Source organism: Cajanus cajan, chromosome 4 (assembly GCF_000230855.2).
Source record: "Cajanus cajan strain Asha chromosome 4, NIPB_CcT2T_4, whole genome shotgun sequence".
Classification (NCBI taxonomy): Eukaryota; Viridiplantae; Streptophyta; class Magnoliopsida; order Fabales; family Fabaceae; genus Cajanus; species Cajanus cajan.
The window spans coordinates 63,067,416-63,089,835 of NC_138520.1; the positions used below are offsets into that span (position 1 = coordinate 63,067,416).

Consider the following 22,420-nt stretch of genomic DNA (forward strand, 5'->3'; position numbering starts at 1 on the left):
TTGGATACCAGCTTCTTTGCCTATGCAATTGACTTTGGTCAAAATATTGAATGGGACAAATTTTGAGGACCAAAATGAATCTCTGGACTTATATATGACAATTACTAATATGGACTTTTTCTTAAGAGAGAAAGAGTCTCTAACTCTTACTCTTAAGTCCACTATTGTCTAAAGAACTTCTCATGAGAAATGGGAACACTCAAATAGGGTGTGTCTGATGGTGATGAAATACACCATGGAGAAGTCTATTCGACAGAACATTCTAGAAAATGATAAGGCTAAGGATTTTTTGAGATTAGTTGGTGAGAAATTTAAGACTTTTGACAAAATTCAAAAGGGTTAGTATTTGTCTCTTCTTGAGAAGACCAAATATAATGGTATTTGAAATTTGATCAGGTGTTCACTTGTTTTGACTTCAAGGAAAATGCCTCATATTAGTGCATTTAATTGAAGACTAGTGAGAATCATTTCATCATTCTTGTCTTTTATATTGATGATATTCTTCTTGCTAGTAGTAGTGTTAAACTTTTGACTGAGACAAAATTTATGTTAAATAGCCACTTTTATATGAAGGACCTTGGTGATGTCTCTGTTGTTATAGACATTTAGATTTTCCATGATCGGTCACGTGGCATTCTTGGATTGTCTCAGAGAGGGTATATTGATAAAGTCCTCAAATAGTTTAACATGAAATTTTTTTTTTCTCACGTGCTGCACCTGTTAAAAAAATAAAATAAAATAAAAAAAAAGGTGACAAACTCTCTAAATCTCAATGTCCTCAAAATGATAATGATAGAGTTGAAATGGAAAAAGGTTCCATATGCTTCCGCTGTTAGTAGTTTGATGTATGCTCAAGTTTGTATTTGTCCCGATAATATTTTTGCTGTTAATGCTTTAGGGAAATACTTGAGCGACCCCGGTTTGGGTCATTGGAAAGCCGTTAAAAAGGTCTTTCGATATTTGCAGGGAACTAAGGATCATATGTTGACCTATAAGAAGTCTGATCAACTTCAGGTCATTGGTTATTCTGATTCTGATTTTGCTGGTTGCCCTGACGATCGAAAATCTACTTCAGGCTTTGTTTTTATGATGGCAGGAGAAGCTATTTCTTGGAAGAGTGTTAAACAGACTCTTATAGCTACTTCTACCATTGAGACAAAGTATGTCGCTATGAGGCTACCTGTCAAGCTGTGTGGCTTAAAAATTTGATTTATGGCTTTCATATTGTTGAAAGTATTTCTAGGCCACTTGTGATATATTGCGACAATACTGCTGCTGTGCATTTCTCTCAAAACAATAGAAGTTCTACTCGCTCAAAGCATTTTGATATAAAATTTCTATTTGTTAGAGAGAAAGTTTTGGATTTTCAGACTCGAATTGAGCATATTGCTACAGAAAATATGTTAGCAGATCCAATGACTAAAGGCTTAGCTATTGGAATTTTTCAAAATCATGTAGCTCATATGGGTGTGGTTAAGCTTTTTTGATGTATTGGATTAGTGGGAGTCTGAAATTTACACTTTTATTATTATGGTTTTCATGAGATGTAAATTTATCAATGATGTCATTTTCATTACATCTCTTTTAGCATATAAAATTGCTTGGACCATTTTTGGGATCACATATTTTATTATGTTTCTCATTATCCATTATTTATGAAATATAAGCATAAGGTATGTATCCCTATCGGAAACTATCTTTGTGGTTCATGTTTATATTTCTTATATTGTTAATTGATATATGTACTTGTGTTATAATTGATATATTTAATTTATTGATTAATGTTATCCAAGTGGGAGAATGTTATATTTATATATTTATTTATATAATTATTCTCTATTTTATTATTATTATTATGGATTAACATTAATTAATAAATTATATTTATATGTTAATATCAATTATATTGCACATTATTATTAATTTATGGGTAATGCATATTGGGCTTCTGATGAATGGTCCATGATGGGTTGGACTATTTAGTAGCCCGTTGAGAGGTCCCTGGTCTCTACTGGTATGGATATAGAACTGATACCCCATTAGTCAGTTTATATATATGATCAAATACATTTTGTCTTCTACCTTTTCATCTCCTACCAGGAAGAGAGCAGTCTTCTCTCACGTTGTTCAAGACTGCTCTCTTCCTGGTAGGAGATGAAAAGGTAGAAGACAAAATGTATTTGATCATATATATAAACTGACTAATGGGGTATCAGTTCTATATCCATACCAGTAGAGACCAGAGACCTCTCAACGGGCTACTAAATAGTCCAACCCATCATGGACCATTCATCAGAAGCCCAATATGCATTACCCATAAATTAATAATAATGTGCAATATAATTGATATTAACATATAAATATAATTTATTAATTAATGTTAATCCATAATAATAATAATAAAATAGAGAATAATTATATAAATAAATATATAAATATAACAGGTCAGGGATAGCTTGGAGTTGAGGTGACCGCTGCGAGACAGGGAATTTGATCCTCGTGTTAGAGTTACCATTTTGGGTAACGGTTTTGTCTGTGCTTGACCGGTACTAGGGAATATTATTTTTGGGATGACTGTACATATATGAAGTTCTATTTTGTATTTAAGAAACTAAGGGGGTGTATTGGATTAGGATTTTAAAGGACTTTTTTAGTTAAAAAAAATTCTGTGAATTTTAAAAGACTTTGCAGGATTTTCATGATTTTTAAGATTTTGCAGGATTCTACAAGACTTAAAATTAGGATTTTAATGGATTCTGCAAGACTTTTAAATCAGGATTTTAATGGATTCTGTGGAATTTTGTGAATTTTGTAGAATTTTCGTGGATTTTTGATATTTGATAAGATTTCAAAAAAAATTTCATACATTCAAATTTAAAAAGAGTCAAAGACAAAAATAATAATAAAATAATAATGTTTAGATACATAATAATAATAATAATTTTTCATAATATCCTATCCTCTTAAATAACATTCACCCACATATCCATAGCTATACTAGTCCTCCAAGCATTAGCGTCTTCTCGCTCTTGCTCCTGGGTTTGAATAATAGGCTCAAAAGTATGATCTTCATTAACCGGTAACGTTGAAGTCTTGAAGATGAAGGTTCATCCACCGCTTCAATTGGAAATTCATCAGAACGACATTCTTTACTTAGAAAGTTATGTAGTGCTGCACATACTAACACAAGTTCTACTTGTGTCTTAAATAAAAATAGAGGTGTTGACTTCAAAATTGTGAAACATGATTTAAAAATACTAAATATTCTTTCGATCACATTCCTTAAAGATGCATGACGAAGATTGAACAATTCTTTCTCATTTTCAAGGTCATTACCCTGACCTGCAAAATCTTGTAGATGATATCTTACACCTCGAAATAGAGCTAAAAATTGGCGTCGATTAGGAAATCCACAATCCACCAAAAAATATTATTTTAGTTATATATTATATGATAATTTTTAACGATATTTATAAATATAAATTATTCTAACAAATATTTTAACAATATTTCTTTTTTTAAAAAATAAGCTAATGAAGGCATAAATCCTAAATCCTAAAAAATTAGATACTGCAATGTCTTATGTTAATTTTCTTTTTTAAAATATAAAAAAATCCTAATTTCACAATATAAAAATAAAAAGAAAAATTCATAGTAAAAAAATAAAATAATTGTTGAGTCATAAAAGGAGGAGGGATAAAATTAGTAACAAACTCAAGAGAAGAAGAGAGATCGCAATTTTTAAGCTGAGAGGATTCTTCCCCCCAACTAAAAAATTAAAGATCCATTTTATCTGATTCTACTCACAGAAACTCTAACTCAAATTCATCTTATATATATATATAAACTCTAACTCAAATTCATCTTATATATATATATATATATATATATATATATATTGTAGAGATTATGATATCAATTTCATCTTTCACCTTTTTCCTTTTCTTGACGTGTGTTATAAAAATATTATCACTTAAAAGTTGAAATTTCAAGCATTTTTTTTGTGTTATATAAAGAAACAAATTCAACTACATAGAATAAAATAAAGCAAGTCAATTAAAGAAAACGAACAGAAAAATAGAGCAAGTCAATGACACTATCATTTACATATCAAAGTTTCACAAAATAGGGGAATGGGATATGAACAGTACTACAATATTATATATGAGCAATGAACAATAGTGCAGTATTATTAACAGAGAAAAAATGGAGAAGACAGGAGCATAGAAAAAAAAAAAGATGAAAAACTCACTTGAAAATTCTTGAAACACTTGATAAGTCACTTCAAACAATCCTTCAAAATCCAATGGGTTTGGATGGGATTGTTTTGTGAATTTGGTATTTATAGATAACACTAGAAAGTCCTTCAAAATCCGTCTCACACAACAATCCTTTAAAATCCTTATATTTTTGAATACCAATGGATTGTTTTTAAGTTGTAAAAAATCTCAAATGAATACCAATGGATTTTAATGGACTCTTTAAAAAATCTTGAAAATCTAGATTGAATACCACTGATTGTTTTTAAGTGACATAAAATCCTGATTGAATACCAATGAATTTTTTTACTCAAAAAAAGTCTTTTAAAATCCTACGAAATCCTAAACCAATACACCCCCCTTAGTTATTTTTATTCTTATCTATATCTGTATGTATGAGTTATCCAACTTAATATTTCTCTTAATTCACTAGTAGTAGTGCGATTTCACTAAGTGTAGAGACTATAGCATGTCGCTACAGCACATCCTTCCTTCAATAAAGTCACCACAACACATGAATCTGACTCTGCCATAAAGTTTCTAAACATTTTATTCCAAGCAATAGTTATACCAATATGAATTATCCATATAACTCAACGAATGACACCGAACAGTAGCCAATATTTGTAGTAAAAGAAAATATAACACCACCAAAATAATTACAAAAAACATCTCCTATAGCCACCTTCATTGCTGTTTGAGATATCACAATTTAATTTCATCACACCAGGAGGAGGGGGTTCCCACCTCAAAAGCATGGGTTATGCAACTATTCTATCAGTAATGGACTTGTCCTCAATACACAAGCAACTTGTCTTGATAGATAGTTCACTTGCAAGAATGTGAAATTTTAATTCTGTAGGTAGTGAAACACTATTTTGAAACATAAACTTATTTATTCGTTTCCAAAACACATCCAAAGACACTGTAAATAAAATATTTCATCTTTTATTATTTGTACTAAAAGGCTTGCTTAAATTGGTTAAGAGTTATGACGAGAAATCTTGGTCAAATAAAATAGTTAAGTTAATTATTTATAATTAATAATAAATTTTATATATTTTATTTTATTTTTAAATATCAAGTCATCTTCAATTAGAGTTCTTTAATGTATTCTTAAATATGTATAAGAATTGATTCTTGTAAATTATATCAATGAAATCTGTTGATATGAATGATATAGTATAAGAATCGTTTTTATTAAAAAACTGTCAAGAATTAGTTCTTATCAATAAAAAAAATATTTTATTATTCACACCTAACTATTTTAAATAAAAATATAAAATATAAAATCTATTATGAATTTCACATAAAGAATATGAATGAGGAATTCAAGTTAAACTTTTTCATTAAAAAAAATAAATATTTTTTACATCAATTTTTATTTTTAAGATATAAAGTTCTTAAATCTTAAATAACATTTAGATACTCATTAAAAATCATAGATTGTACATAGTATAAAGTAGTTTTTCCTAATAACAAAAAAAATGGTTTAATTAATATTTTATATGTAAATGACATCACACTTAATTTTGAGGTAAATTTTCTTATCAATGAATGTAACATATGTGATCAATATATTGATGCATTTGAAATAAATGAGTATAATATACCTATCTATTTATTTTTATAAAAGAATATTACATAATCTTTTAATTAATTTACTCTAATCATTTTAATAATAAAGTTTGGTTATTGTATAATGTTTTAGGTTATAAACTTGTTAATGTTATTGTATATTAAAAAAATATTGGTTAAAATTAAGTTTTCCTTTTCATTTTAATTTCTGATTTCATATTGATTCTCTGTGTTTAAAGTTATATTTTAGTTCACAAAGTGTATGTATTATATTAAATTGATCATTTTGTCAATTTTTTATACTAATATGAAATTTTGTGATATGTGATAAATTTTTAAAGATATCATTTATGTAATTAATTAAAATAGGATGGTACAGATCTTGTCACGCGTCTCTTTTTTTTCTTCTTTCTTCACATTTCCTGCAGCCTTTTGTTCTTCACAATTGTCAAGAGTCATATTCCATTATTTTTTTAAAACAAATATTTTTAATAAGTCCATAGGCAAATAACGTTAAGAGGTAAATAGTATAACGTTAGAGATTTTTTAAATTCATATATAATTCTATTTTTTTATAGTTGTTTATTAATTACATTTTAATATTTTAAATAAATTTTTAATAAATAAAAATAATTTTTTTACTATAATATAAATTATTTATTATAAATTTAAAATATTTATTTATTTAAATTTTAAATATAATTTATATATTTAGATATAATGCCTATTTATATACATAATTTATTCAAAATTTTAGTTATATAATAAATATTTAATTTATGCAGTGGATAATACTAGTCAATAGGTAAATAACATTGTTTTCTTATAATTTATTTTATGTTTATGATTGTGAAATTATTAAATAAGTTTAAATATATTTTTAATCTTTATAAAATAATAAATTTTGATTTCTATCCTATAAATTTTTTTCTTTTATTTTTATCCTCCTAAAAATTAAAAATATTATTCTTGATTATTATGAAATGAATAAATTTTGATATTGATCTTTGTAAAGTTTTTCTTCTTTATTTTCACATTTCTAAAATTTAACGTTACTACTTATGATCTTAACGACATTTTAAGATAGATAAACAATAGTTAATAGTATTTTAGTCCCGAAAAATATATAGATTAAATATTTATTATACATAATTAAAATTTAATATAAATTATATATAAATAAATACCTTGTTTGAATATATAAATTATATTTAAAATTTGAATATATATATATATATATATATATTTATATATATATATATATAGGCTTAGTAAAAATAATACTTTTAAGTTTGAGAGATAAAAATAAATTTATCTTAAATTTGAAAGACTAAAAATATATTTAAGTATATATATAAATATATAAATTATATTTTAGATTTATGATAAATATTTTATTATAAAATAATATTATTTTTTATATTGATAATTTATTTTAAAAATATTAAAATTTAGTTTATAAATAATTACGATAAATAAAAACTACATTAAATATTAAGCTAAAAAAATGTCTCAAAACACTTTTGTCGAAAAATTCCCCTAAATATGTATAAGATAATTGCTTGTGTTTTATATAGAGGTTGATTTAAAGATGTATATTTTAGAGGTGTCAAATATTGATATGATAATATGATATCACTGACAGTTATGAGAAACACTTAGAATGGTTACATAATCTTTTAATAAACAAAAGGTAGTTGAAAACACACAAAAAAAAAAAAATAGAGATTAAAAATAATAATTTCAATTTTAGAGGATGAAAAATAAAGAAAATTTTTTAAAAGAACCAAAATTAAAACTATTTAATTTTTAAGAGATTAAATGTGAGACCCCGTGGAACCATTTCTTTTCTTCCCTTTTTCATTCTCACTTCTAAAAGCTTCTTCACTGTTGTTTTCTTTCTCAAGGCTAAGGTGTGGGTTCTAAGAAACTATTTTGGGTGTTGAGGAATAGTGGAGGAAGGACAAGCTTGGCCCTGGAGTCAGTATTCGTTGTACTATTTTTCTCCTCTCTTCTCCGTGCATTCTCAACTTTCGTGGAACTTCAATCAGGTTAGGGGAGTTCCTTACCTTGATTTTCTTTGGGGTTGGTTGAGGGTTGAGTGAGAATCCAAGTTAAGGTGAGCTGAAATGGAGACTTGGGTTTTTGGTGTTGTTTGAGTTTTCATGGTGTAGACAAATTGATGATTGCATGTTAATATTTTTGCTGTTTAGTTGATGAATGTGTTGTTAAATGTTGGATTATTGTTAGTTCTTTGCTTGGGAATCTTTTGAGTTTCAAGTTTTTGAGAAAAATGAAAGTTGGGTTTGTGCTAGTTTTTGAGCATGCTCTGGGCGCGTGTTCATGGTGTCGGGCGAACCTTCGATAGAGAGTCAATCTCTTGTTCTTGCTGGGCGCGAGTGTGGTTGCGTCGGACGTGAACCTAGGTTTGAGGCTCTAGTTGAAGGGTGTCGAGTGTGGAATGAGACACACTAGGCACGGTATCAATAGAGGACGAAGGGAGTCCTCTGTTGAGGTCACGTCGACCGCGAAGAGGAATGCGCCGGGCATAACCTTGCAGAAAGTCTCAAGTCCGAAATGCGCTGGGCAAAGTTCTAATTTTGTCGGGCGCCTTGTTGAGGATGAGTCTGACTTATCGGTGCTGGGTGCGGGTTGTAGTGCGTTGGGCATATGACTACTAGCGCAGTCCCTGACTTGGGTTGTGTCAGGCATGTAGGCGCCAGGGAATGCCCTGTTTCCCTGGCGTTGGGCGCGGGCTTGTCCATGCTGGGCACAGGTTTCCTGATGGAGAATATGTTGATCCTTCTTAGTTGAGTAATGTTGATGATGTTATAGTGTTGTGTATTAAAGTTGCTTATCATTGTATAGTTGATATTTAGTTGATTAAAGTGGCTAAGTTGCCTATAGTTGCAAGTTGCTCAAAGTTGTTATTTGTTTAAAAGTTGTTGAAGTAGAAATGAATGATGCTTATAGTTGTTCAAGTAGTTATTTAAGTTGTTGTTATGCTGACTATTGTTGTAAAGTTGTTAAGTTGAGGATATATGGTTAAGATATATATTTTAAGTTGAGATACATAGTGCTAAAGTGATAAGTTGAAAGTTGTTTTCTAAAGTTGAATCCCTTAGAATTATGCGGATGATATAAAAATAGTTGATCCATGTCATGGTTGAATGACCAAATTGAGTAAGGTATCTAGTTAGAGATGTAGTCTTTGACTAGATATTGGAGGGTGCGTAGTACTTGGATGGTAGTGGGTGGGATAACTCTATATGTGAATTGGTGATGCAAGTCAAGGCCGTGGTATTCCCACACCCAAACCTTTCTGCCCTAACAGTAGTGCTGGACCTTCAAGTTTGAGTGGTACACCTGAGTAATCGCCTATTGTTGTCTATACTTAGTTCTCTATGGAGTTCCTAACAATGCCCTATACCCGACCTAGTTAAGATAGGTTAAACGTTAGATTTGATAGGATTTATGTCATCCAAATTGCTCAACCTCATTTATTGGAGATTTCCTAGTTGTATATGCGTTGATGTTGTTTATGATGTTCTATTGTTGTTTGTGTTGTATATGCGTTGATGTTGTTTATGATGTTTATTGTTGTGAGCTCACCCTGGCTGTTTTTCCCTTGTGGTTGAGATTGCAATGACTATACCTTGGTATGCAAGCAGACCATGAGTAGACAATGTTGAGGTGGGTGAGTGGACCTTGGTTGTGACTCAACCAAAGGATGGATATTTTGTTTTGTTGCTAGCTACTAGATATTTTGAATATGATATTTTATTACACTCGTAGTTGTACATGTATTCGGGATTAGTAGTTGTAGAATCTCATTATGTTTATAACGATTAGTTGTGAATATTATGTTTTATACATGATGTCTGGTATGAACTGTGTTCTCCATACATAATTCACTAACACTATAAATTATGTGAGACCTGACAGATCGTTATATTAAAAATATATTTAAATGTTTTAAATATAACTCACTCTTTTGATTTTGTATTTGTGTAAAACTCCTTAGTTTCCAATTATATTGATATTTATAAATTATTTCATATTTATTTTAAAATTATTAATATTTAATAAAATATTCAATACTTTTTTATTAATATTTTAGTATAGTAGTATAAAAAACTAAATTTCAATGTATCGTGAGATTAAAGTGAAAAAAAAGAAGATAAATCTTTGAAAGTGTGAAGACTAAAAGAATGGAGGAAGTGAAAAAGTAAAACAAAAATATATGACACGTGATAAGATCCGTATCATTTAATTTAATCAACTGTTCAAATTCATTAGATTGGGCAATCTTATTTTTTCGGACTGGGGAGATCCAATATTTTCTATATATTTTTTATGTACGGTGTCTTTTATTAATATATATATATATATATATATATATATATATATATATAATTTTGGAACCTTTGTATAAAAATATAATCTGTATAATCAATTTTAATAAATAATAATAAAATCATAGGTTTAACTCTATTAAAATATTTTAATTGAGATTTTTTGTTTTAAAATTTTTAAGTGAATTAAAGAAAAATTAATTTGTCAATTTATTATTTTTAACCCACTAACTCATTAGCAGTCTGCCAATTCACTAATTAAGTGAAGTGAATTACATTTTTCAATCTATTTGTTTAGTGAATTAACCCATCTTATTCTACTTTAAGTAAGTTAACTCACTTTTTCACCCTTAATCAAAATTAACACTACTAATAAAATATTTAACATAAGAAAGAAGTTAACTAATGAAAATAACTTAGAAAATTAAAGTAAAAATAATATAATCATAAAGTATCACATTGAAATCAAAAATAAAAATGAGGTGTTTATGTCTTTCACATCATTATGATGTGAAATTACTAACAATGAGTAATAAATATGTAATATAATAGTTATTAATTTTTTTATATAATGACACATTTTATAGTAACATAATATTTATTACTAAAAATCATTTTTATCTACACTATAAATATAATTTGTATTTGTATATTATTAAAGTGTATGTATTGATTATAGTGATACCTAATATATGCTAAATCTCATTCATAATCAATACTAAAGTTGTATATAACTATATTTTAAATAGATTTATACTTACATATATTATATTTATGGTAACACTTTTTGTATGTTACTATATATAACATCTCTTGTAGTGAGTTAACTAATAAAAATATGTTTGATATAATGTTTAAATAAATTTATATAAAAAGGGAAGTGTAGAAACAATATTTATGTTATAAATACTAGTAGAGTTGAGGCACTTCGTGCTTCTATTAAAATTAAACTTAAAATAAAATAATAAAAATATATTAATCTAATTAATATTATGATTAATTTATTCTTAAATTTGATTAAAAAATATTTTTAAAATAAAAGGGTATAATAGTAAAAAAAATAGAGATGAAGGTGGTTACTGAAAAGAGAATCTCCTTTATATATTAGTATAGATTATTTATTCACATATGTATGAACTAAGTGAAGATTTTTTTTATTTATACATTTGTAATATTTTTGGTCTAAATTAAAAAATAAAATATAATCATCTCTTATTAACAGTAAAATAATATTATAATAAATATCTAAAATATCATTAAATAACTTTAAAATAGTAATAAATTTTTTATTAATATTTATAAAAAAACTATATATATATATATATATTATAATGTTGGAAGCAAATATAAAGTAAATAAAAATAACACTAATAATGAATACAAACATTATTAATAAAAAAAGTAAAAAAAATAAATAATAGACTAATAATATAATTTTAAGAAAATAAAAAATATTACAAAATATGACAAATATATCAATAATATAAAATATTAGTATATAATATTATAAAAATTCTCATATAATCATAAATTGTTATTATAATAAAAAATAATAAAACGTGTTATAAAAAAAAATACTCAAAAAAATATTATACCCATGCATATACTAAGATTTTTTATTTTGATTAATATTTTTTTAAAAATATTTATTTAAAAAATCAGTAGTGAAAAATTTTATTTTTTATTTTTATTTTTATTTTTTTTATTAAATTTAGATGGTGAGAAACAACATTTGAATTAAAGAAAATAAACGGCAAAAATAAAAAATAAAATAAGTCATTAATATGAATTTTCAAGACAATTGCTCGTAATATTAACAACTAAATGACATTGATTGATTAAGTGTCAAGTAAATACATGTACATGCACATTGTTGGATAAGTAATACAGAGAACATTCAAACATGTTATATATAAAAAGAATATCCTAGGTTGTTATTTTTTTCTTCTCAAGGAGTGATTATTAAATACACTCATTTTTCTTTTATATATTTTTTCCCTTGTTTTCTTTTTCTTTACTATTACATTTCTCTATTGTTTTTCTTCATTTTCTTTACTATTACATTACTCGAGTTTTTCTTCTTCTTTTTCTTTACTATTACATTTCTCAATTTTTTCTTCTTCTTTTTCCTTTTTCTTCCCATCTCTTCCTTTGTTTCCATATCTATCTTTCTTCCATCTAATACATCCCAGAATACACATTTCGCATTCCCTTTTCTTCACCAGGTGGAATAAGCTATGGGTCAAAGCAACTTTGGATGTCAAAGAAGCCCAAAATAGGTTCAGTGCCTGTCCAAAGAAACATAATGAACGTCACTTCTAAATTGAAAAGGAGAGTCTTAGAGGGTAACATGGAAGAAAAATTTAACAATACCATAATAAATGTTACATAACAGGTAAATATAAAAATTATCACTATAGATGTAATATATATAAATATATATCTATTTGATATATAGTTACAAATAATTTTAGTATTAATTTTGAATGAGATTTAATAACATATTTTATGTGCTACTATAATTTATATATCTATAATTTTTAACAATATACTATCATATATTGTATCTATTATGTGGATAAAAGTAATTTTTAGTGACAAGTATTGTGTCATTATACAGTGTGTGTCACTATATGATAATTTCCTTATAATGTGTTTGCTATAGCTATATTTTTTTTTTTTTACCAAATTAAGACAAATGTTAATATATGTATGGTTGAAGAATATTTGAAAATATTTAGGTACATCGATTAAAGATAAAGCAAATAAAAAGTTTTATAAATTGAGAACAATTATCATCTTACAAGTCAATTTTAAAATATTGTGTTAGACTTAAATCTACTTTATAAAAAGAACATTTACAAAATTAATTTGACATAAAGTAGTTTATATTTAAATATTTTTATTTTAAAAACAAGTTTGATGTAAATTATTTGGGCGTATATATTTTTTTTAATCTAATGCATAAGTTTCTTTTTATTACATAGTTATTTAGGTTTAGAGATAAAATCAATTTGACTTAATAATAATAATAATAATAAAATATCTATATTTTTACTATAAAATCACTTATGATAGGTACTTGTGTCTATAAAAGTATAAGCACATAAAAGTATAAGCACATAAAAGTGTAAACACACACTAAACCTATTGATATGAATCAATTTTATTATAACAACGTGAAGAAAGGAGGATGATTAGTAACATGTTACATGTTACAAATCTAGGTTCATAAAAGACCAAAAATATGTTAAAATTAACATAAAAATATTTTCATGTTAATTCTAAAGAAAAATGCTAATTAATTTATTTATGGCACTAATTAAGAAGTTAAAAGTTGAAAGTCTTTATTGAAAGATATATTTGCATGTTTTTTTTCGTGTAATTTTTAACAAAAAAAATATTCAATATTATAATTTCTTAATTAACCAATGCCATAAGGACACTTGTTAGCAAGATCTTATTCAAAAAATCATGTTAAATGTAAATCAATGTGTTACCAAACACATTCCAAGTAGTAGTCAAAAGAGTGAATTGTGAATATCACCTCCCTTGAGTTCTTAATTTCCACCAAATGCTCCTCAAAATCATCCAATGGCACATTCAACTCTTGCACATACAAAATGCTAGAAGTAGTTGTCATTGGTTTCACTTGCAAATCATCACTCACAACAAATAGGAATGGCCTCTTCGTAAATCCCACGGGAGATTCTCTAGCTCCATCAGAAGATCTTGGATCAAAAAGTTTCAGAGCTACTGGATCTTCAACCATATCTTTATTCTTTGAAATCATATTACGTCTGATATTAGCTTTCCCTACTACACTGCCATACCAATATCTAGGAGTGTCTTCTTCTGGAACAAGCATTGGCTGGCTTACACAACCAAATTTATTAGCTACCCCTGGATTCAATAAAGAATTCTTTGATGACCCTATGAACCAAGATGGATTGAGATTCTTCACACTTGTGTACAAGTTATCAATGTTTCCTAAGGATGATTTGCCATTCATAAGATTCAGAATAGATCCAAGAGGTATTGAGAGGAAACTGAATAGAAAATCTACAAAATCTCCCTCTGCTTCAACGAACAAAATCTTGTTCTCTGATTTTCTCATTGTTATCTTAAGTTTTATAAAACTCATATGTTGACTTGGGTCAGTATCTGGTGAGTACATCATTGGCTTAGGTCCTCTTTTTGTCAAGAGTGCATCACATAGAAGAGATTTGGAGGTTAATGCTTGCTCTAATGTGCTAAATATCTGGAAAGAAAAAAAAAAAGAAGAAGAAGAAGAAGCAAATTTTAAGCTCGTAAAGTTATAATTCATTAAAAAAAAAAGTTGCCATTATCAAAATATTGCTGTGAAGGAATGATATTGAGCATCCGCAACTTAACATAGCTAATTAACTGAAGTCTAGGAAGGTTTATCAACTACATACTTTAGTGGTAAGTGCAAGTCACAAAAACGTTTTTTATTGGAGAAAACTCACAACTACTCGTCCCAACCGACCCAACACATATGTGATAAAATAAGGTAATATATGTATTAAAAGAAATTAATATCACATTCATTAAAGGTAAAAACAAATAAAAATTATATAAGTGGAGGAATCTTCATCTTACAAGAAAATTTTGTATAGTTAAATTAAATTCAAATTAAATTTTAAAATAATATTAGAATTATTCTAAATCTACTAAAAAAATTATCCATCATTTATTTATATATAAAATTTAATAGTGTTGGATGTAAGAAATACATTAAAATAAATTTAAATCTCACATTAAATAAAAATAAGACAAACGAAATATATACATGAAAGACAAATTTGTAAAGTTGAATTAACATAAGTACTCATTTCAAGAGTATCTCAAGAGTTTTATTGGTGCAGTATTCTTTTTAATTAAATGATTAAATGCAATTGCATACTAAGTGAATACAAAGCAAATATTATTACCTCGTCCTTGCCAACGTTTAAAGTCTTTTTTGTTATCTTATTGATGTCTTTGTATCCAAGTTGCCTTAGTTGTTGAATGGTGTTACCTGGGGAGCTTTGTAGCACTCTCAAATCATTAAAGATCAAGAACATGGCATCCCTTTTAACAAAAGAACCATTGTCCCCAGAAGCCTCTTTCTTGGATTCTTCCGCCAGCTTCATTTCTATCCTCATCAAATTCCCACAGTAGCACCTTGCCCCATCAAAAGTACTCAGCAGCAAGTCACCACCTTTTGAACATCTTCCACACATTAAATACTTTGTGGGCTCAGTATCATCTACCTTCACTTTTAGTCTCTTGCAAGAGGCTTCTAAAGGGTTGCGTGGAGAAAGCAACATTTGCTTGCACATATGATTCCAGAAAACATCATCGGTGCTAAACTTTTCCACACTATGGTACAGATTGTTGATGCAACCAATCTCTAAGGGTTTGTTCTTCTTGGACACAAGCCGCATGATGGTTCCCAATGGAAGGGTAAGGAAACTAAAGAGAACATCTACAAAGTCTCCACTTGCTTCTATAACTACATATTTTTCTTCTTCTTCTCCTTCGTTTACCCAAAATGTCAAAGGGATTGTCGCTTCTTGGTTGGAATCCATGTTATAAGAAAAAAAAAAAAAAAAAAAAAAACTACTGAAATCAATGTTGCAATAAAGATGATTAGATAGGTTTTATGTAGAGGACAAAAGGAATGATAATGGAACGGATGGAGAACAATGCAAGTCTCCCTAGTTCCACATTTTGGAATTGCTCAAGGAAGAAGGAAAGAAGTAACAAATATGCATGGGTCCTAAGAAATGATACCTTCCCTCCAAATATAATTAAAATATTCTTACTATAATCACAATACAATATAATTGGAATTTTTTTTTACTTTTTATCTACTCCAACTTTGTAAATTAATTCCAGCAACATACAAAAAGTCGTTTTCTCTCTCTCTATATATATATATATATGAAGAGGGTTCAAACGACACCGGTGTAACTTTAACTAAGTGTTACACCGCTCAATAACTTTATATTAAATGTGAATTTTGAAAATCCAACCGTTGGATTGAAAGTTCATATCTCTTAGATCATATATGTCAAATTTTGTTAAAATTCAACAACAACTTGAAGGTAATCAAAGTATTCATATTTTAGTATATTTTGAAATGTATATATTACGTCAATTTTGTTTCATGAGAATGAAGTATCAAATCATCTTAGATTAATATAAAATTTGATATATATGATCTAAGAGATATGAACTTTCAATCTAACGGTTGGATTTTCAAAATTCACAATTAATATAAATTTATTGAACAGTGTAACACTTAGTAAAAGTTACACCGGTGTCGTTTGAACCCTCCTCTATATATATAATAGTCTTCTATATTAAAGTTTATATTGTAAAGTTTACCTACTACACTAGAATAGAAAAATGGAAAACTAATCGGGAGATTTTATATGAGATTTTATCTTATTTCAATTCAAGTAAACAAGATTTCAATTGGTAGATTTTAGTCATTATATTCACCGTAAATGTAACTTTATAATTATAATTAAAATGAAAATGTTTTAGCATACGCGTGTCATTAATGATTAATGTTGAATATTATCTATATATTTTTTATTTTATCCATATAAAATAAACAGTTTTAGTCCTCATATTTTTTTTAAAAAATTCTTATCCTCTAAAATTTATAGTTATTATTTTTATTCTTAAGGATTATTTTAAGTAAATAAATAATATTTATTTTAAAATTTTATAAAAAAATTAAAAGTTTAATGCATTGAAATTGTATACTAACAATTGTTGATAATACTTGTGATTATTACTTAATTTTTTAATAAATATACAAGTAATTAAAAATGATCGACACTTATGATTCATTTAATATTTTAATAAACATACAAGTAGTTCAATTTTTTAATAATATTTTAAGAATTTTTCTTCGATGAATTTTTTTTAATTTTTTTTAACTAGTATTTTAACTTATACAATACACCTTGTTAAATGTTTATTATATAAATATAATTTAAAATAAATTATGCACATAAATAAATATTATGTTTGAATATATAAATTATATGTGAAATTTTAATAAGTAGATATGTTTAAATATACAAATTATATTTTATATTTATGACAAATAATTTTTATTATAACACAAGATTATAGTTATTTATTAATAATTTTTAAAAATATTAAATTTTATTCACTCATAATTACGATAAATAAAAATCCCGATATGAAATTGAAAAAATATGTAAAACTCCTATTGTTGAAAAAAAATTCTTAAAAATATTCCTGTGTAAGATAATCGTGTGTATTAATATTTTAAAAATAAATTATTGATAAATAAAAATAATCTTATAAATTATTTATTATAAATTCAAAATAATTTATATATTTAAAAAATATTTATTGATACAAATTTGATATATAATTTGTATAATTGAATATAATATTTATTTGTATATATAATTTATCATGTATTTTAATTATATATAATAAATATTTAATTTAAAAGTAAAATTTTAGTAATTATGATAAATAAAAATTAATTTAGATAAAAAAAATTTAAAAGTTTTTTTTTATATTAGATAATGTATTTAATATATGTAGAATAGATATCGCTAATTTGTTCGAAAAAAATTGAAATGTAACTCATAAAAAATATGATAAATAAAAATGATCAGATAAAAAGTTAAAAAATCTTTTAATTAAGAAAAATCAAGTAAAAAATATGATAAATATTTTATCTTCTAATGAATGATATAATAAATTAATAATACTTTATAGAAAGAAAGAAAAAGATAAAGTGGTTGTTGGTAAAGCTCTGAAGGCTCCATCCCGGTGACCTATAAGTAATCGACAACAAGAGAAGAAGATGGCCCATGTCTCCTAAAATTCGAATAAAGAATATTTTAATTATTCCGGAAAAAGTTTAGCTTCAAATACGCACAATCCAAGATTCCAATTGGCTCACACAAACACAATAGTATCATCACCCAAATCAAAACCAAAATCAAATCCTCTCTTGGATCGGCAACAATACGATGTTAGAGCTGCAAGGCGAGAACGCCATGCCTATGAGTTCGACCCGCGTGGCGGCGATCAGCGTGGTGGACCACTACCTCCCCTACGACTCCCACAACCTCTACGACGTCGCTTTCGACACCCACACCATCCGCACCCTCCTGGCCTCCGACCCCTCCCTCGTCCACTCCTGGCTCTCCGACAACGCCCTCAACCGGCCCGGCCTCCTGGTGGGCCTGGACATCGAGTGGCGGCCCAACACCCAGCGAAACATGCAAAACCCCGTGGCCACGCTCCAGCTCTGCGTGGGCCCACACTGCCTCGTTTTCCAGATCATCCACTCCGCCATCCCTCCTTCACTCTTCTCCTTCCTCGCTGACCCCAACGTCACTTTCTTTGGGGTTGGGATCCAGGAGGACGCCGAGAAGCTTCTAGAAGACTACAATCTCAATGTGGTCAACGTCCGTGACCTTCGCCCCCTCGCTGCGGAGAAGCTTGGTGAACCTGAGTTGAACCGTGCTGGGCTTAAGTCATTGGGCCTCCGAGTGCTGGGCCTGGAGATTCGGAAGCCCCAGAGGATCACCAGGAGTAGGTGGGATAATCCTTGGCTCACTTCTGATCAGGTTCAGTATGCCACAGTTGATGCCTTTCTCTCTTATGAGATTGCCCGCCGTTTGACTTCTTCTAATTAATTATTATTATTGTCTTTTAATTCTTATCACTTGCTTAATACTCTTTCTTAATTTTGTAATTTTTACTATCATTATGCCTAAAGTAAATTGTGAGTTTATTTGTTTTGCTACAATTAAACTGCGTTACTTATCTGTTACCTATGAACTGTCCATGATCCAAACCCAGCTGTGACCGAGTGTGATGAATATAAAAAATAAAAAATTCATTTTAAACAATAAAAATTAAAAGATAAAGTAAAAAAAAAAAAAAATTAACCAGTCTTATATTTGATAAAATGGAGTCCATGAACACATACAAAGCATGACATTTGAAAAGCTAGGGCTATAGTATACGTACAATTGTGTTATGCAACACCCACGACTCTATTTCTAAAACCAAGCTTTTAAGTTGCCGTTGCGGTCATAGTTTCGAAGCGATCTTTGATTTTGCAGATAAACGTTACCGATGAAGCCACAATTATGGTTATCATGTTGTCGGTAAGAGCCCAAAAGCCACGATGTTGCAGCCAAAATCGGAATCGCAAAACATTTTGTAAAATTTGGTCTATAACTAAAGACCAGATGGAAGTGATTAGTCCATTCTCCTCGTCAGTGGATTTTATGAAGTGTTTCAAACCGTCTGTCAAAGCAATTGTTGAGGTCAAAGAAGCTTTCAGTATTGCAAGACCCTGCACCATGCAATCAAACAGTGTGAATTGTGAAGTAATATCATACTATACAAACATGTCAACATGCTATGAAAGAAGCCTCTCATACAGTGTCTTACCTCCTTCACACCAATTGTGATGACCCTTTCCTCTAAGTCAGAGAGTGGTACTTTTAGTGTATTTAGATATGAAACAGCAGAAATGCAAGACATTGGAGTCACAACCAAGTCATCTGTCACCATGTACGTTGCTGGTCCTCTCACAAATCCAAGAAGACTTGAAAATTCTCCCGTAGAGGACTTAGGATGAACAATATTAAATGAACAACCACAAAATAAATAAGTCAGAGGCAAGCTTTCTGCCCCAATTGGTAATATCTGGTTGTTGAGATTAAATTGGGGAGCACATTGAGGTTTAGCTAGTTTGTCTTTGAGTCCCTCTGAACTTAAATATCTGTCTGAACACAATTCAATCATGCTCCCATATAATTTATCCATGCAGCTCACAGAAGAAAATCCTTCAAGCATGTGAAGCACTCCTCCCAGGGGAAAAGTGAGAAAACTAAAAAGAAAGTCTACAAACTCTTCCTCTGCTTCAGCAAACAGAATCTTACTATCTGATTTTCTTATTTGTACTTTTACAACCATTTGCCTAACACCCTCCTCAGATGCTATTTTTCCATTTTCAAACTGGTTTTGGTTTATTGGGGTAAAATAATCAAGATTTTGTTTCTTGCCTAAGATTAAGTCTGTCATAGGGGTCTTTGAAATCAATGAAAACTTGAGCAAGTCCACTACCTACACTCAAATATAAACAAATCATGATAAGAAACAATGAAAAAAAAAAAAAAAGAAGTATAATTACCCTTTCAACATCTATAAATATTACCTTTTAATTTTTATAATTATAAACATTATATTTTAGTTTATGCCTATATTATTTTTTATTTTTTTATTGTTTACAGCAAAACGTGAAAAAGATGAAGAGAACAAAAATAGTATGAATAGACTAAAATAAAACATTTTTTTTATTATAGGAAATAAAAGGTAAAATTTATGAAATTATAGAATAATCATGTTAAATAATGACAACCAAACTGAGAAAACAAACCTCCTTCTTACTGATATCCACAGTTTGTTCCTCAACAGTTTCCATGTGTTCAACTCCAAGCCTCTTAAACGCATTTACACTTGCTCCAAAAACATTAGGCATTATATGAAGATCATCAGAAACGATAAAAGAAGCAGTCTCCTTTACAAATCCATTTTGTAAATTCGGTTCAGCTGAGGAACTCACCACCCTGTTCATTAGTTTTCCACAACGACATCGTTGATTCCTAAAAGTACTCACAAGGGAAGGGTTTATACTACATGTCAACCATTTCTCACAAAAGTAGTACTTCTTGGGCTCAGTGTCGTCAATATTCAGCTTCAGTCGTTGGCAATAATGTTCCATAGAGTTCCTTGGATGCAGTAGCATTTCTCTACACGTTTCTGACCATAGATATTTTTCTTTAAGATGTGACACACTTTCATACAACGAGCTCAAACTACCAACTTTCACTGGGTGCACATTGGACTCCTTAGCCACTAGTCTAGCAATAGTCCCCAAAGGTAATGTCAAGAAACTGAAAAGAACATCTACAAAATCTTTTCCTGCCTCTGCAAACACAACTTTATTTTTCTCTTTGTCAACCAAGACTTTTAGGAGAAATGTGTGGTCTTGTTTGTTCGATCGTGATGTGTTTGCAACCATTGTAGCTTCTACAAATCACAGAGGCACTCAACAATCACAGATTACCTTTGCGGAAATCTACTTATAGAGCATTGTCTTTTGAAAAGATTCATATATTTAATTCGTGTGTTCTAGTTTTTAGACGACTTTGAAAAGGAAAATATCATTAATTACACCGTTTAAAAATCACAGGCATGGTTGTACTAGCATATATTTTGCTGATTCCTTGAAAAACATGAAACAATAACAATGAATTAACGAATATCCAAGAGACACCAACAAAATGTTGTACTAGCATATGAAAATAATAAATAAAAAAATTAATGAGTTAAATGCGATGTTATGTTTTTCACTGATTATTTTAAATTTTTTTTTTAACCTAACTCGTTCAAATGGTGCAAGACTCTTTATTGGGCTTCATCCTCACTCTTTTACTAAGCAAATATACGATGACATGAATAATTGATACCCCTATTAAGTATCAAATTTTATAAAATGGCATATTGCCATAAAATAAATTTTTCAAAAGAAATTTTTATATGTTTAACCATTGAATTTAAATTTCCCCCAAAAGGCCAAGTTTACAGTATATATATATATATATATATATATATATATATATATATATATATATATATATATATAACTTAAAAAATTGATACTTCATTCTATCATTTTATTTTTAACATATATTACACTAATAATGTATAACCTTTTTTCTCATTAAAAAAAAAAAAGCATACATGTTGTGATGAAAAGGTTTTTTTTTTCCTTGTGTTTTAAGATTAAGGAGGTCCAGTAAACCTGGGTACATCTTGTGTTAAATCTAATACTTGCATTTTTGCTTTTCAAAATAAAAACAACGTATCTAAGAAAATCTTCTAATTCAGTCATTGTATATTAAACATGATTTTTTATCTTACAAAAAATTATTTTTTGTATTTATTTTTTGATAAGAGGATTTTTAGAATTTTTTTTCTTCAACTTATTAGATTGGATTTTTATTTATCATAATTATTTATAAATTAAAATTTAATATTTTAAAATAAGTTATCAATAAATAAAAATAATATATTATGCCGCAATAAAAATTATTTATCATAAGTCTAAAATATAATTTATATACTACTGTAAAA

General features: G+C 28.0%; 3 protein-coding genes and 1 pseudogene across 3 annotated transcripts; 2 read left to right on the forward strand and 2 right to left on the reverse strand.

Moving 5' to 3' along the window:
* Positions 1–789: 789 nt before the first annotated feature.
* LOC145957440 (secreted RxLR effector protein 161 pseudogene) lies at positions 790–1,487 on the forward strand (annotated as a pseudogene).
* Positions 1,488–12,000: 10,513 nt separating this feature from the next.
* On the reverse strand, positions 12,001–15,966 carry LOC109789748 (uncharacterized). Its single transcript, XM_020348778.3, has 3 exons — positions 15,148–15,966; positions 13,740–14,453; positions 12,001–12,480 (listed from the first exon to the last, which is right to left on the reverse strand). Exons 1-3 carry the CDS (start codon positions 15,784–15,786, stop codon positions 12,256–12,258), a joined length of 1,578 nt encoding a protein of 525 aa, XP_020204367.2. The 5' UTR covers positions 15,787–15,966; the 3' UTR covers positions 12,001–12,255.
* Positions 15,967–18,091: 2,125 nt separating this feature from the next.
* LOC109789751 (3'-5' exonuclease) lies at positions 18,092–19,040 on the forward strand. The gene has a single exon (XM_020348781.3). It carries the CDS (start codon positions 18,232–18,234, stop codon positions 18,901–18,903), a length of 672 nt encoding a protein of 223 aa, XP_020204370.2. The 5' UTR covers positions 18,092–18,231; the 3' UTR covers positions 18,904–19,040.
* Positions 19,041–19,145: 105 nt separating this feature from the next.
* On the reverse strand, positions 19,146–21,305 carry LOC109789749 (uncharacterized). The gene is made up of 3 exons (XM_083072759.1): positions 20,661–21,305; positions 19,670–20,347; positions 19,146–19,571 (listed from the first exon to the last, which is right to left on the reverse strand). Exons 1-3 carry the CDS (start codon positions 21,303–21,305, stop codon positions 19,287–19,289), a joined length of 1,608 nt encoding a protein of 535 aa, XP_082928885.1. The 3' UTR covers positions 19,146–19,286.
* Between the last annotated feature and the right edge of the window lie 1,115 nt (positions 21,306–22,420).

Coding starts and splice junctions, on each gene's coding strand:
- LOC109789748 (XM_020348778.3), bottom strand. CDS start 15,786: ATGGATTCCAACCAAGAAGCGACAATCCCTTTGACATTTTGGGTAAAC. Junction 14,454..15,147: donor TAAACGTTGGCAAGGACGAG/GTAATAATATTT, acceptor TTTTCTTTCCAG/ATATTTAGCACATTAGAGCA. Junction 12,481..13,739: donor AAATTAAGAACTCAAGGGAG/GTGATATTCACA, acceptor TTCTTTGGACAG/GCACTGAACCTATTTTGGGC.
- LOC109789751 (XM_020348781.3), top strand. CDS start 18,232: ATGTTAGAGCTGCAAGGCGAGAACGCCATGCCTATGAGTTCGACCCGC.
- LOC109789749 (XM_083072759.1), bottom strand. CDS start 21,305: ATGGTTGCAAACACATCACGATCGAACAAACAAGACCACACATTTCTC. Junction 20,348..20,660: donor TGGATATCAGTAAGAAGGAG/GTTTGTTTTCTC, acceptor ATTTGAGTGTAG/GTAGTGGACTTGCTCAAGTT. Junction 19,572..19,669: donor TCACAATTGGTGTGAAGGAG/GTAAGACACTGT, acceptor TGCATGGTGCAG/GGTCTTGCAATACTGAAAGC.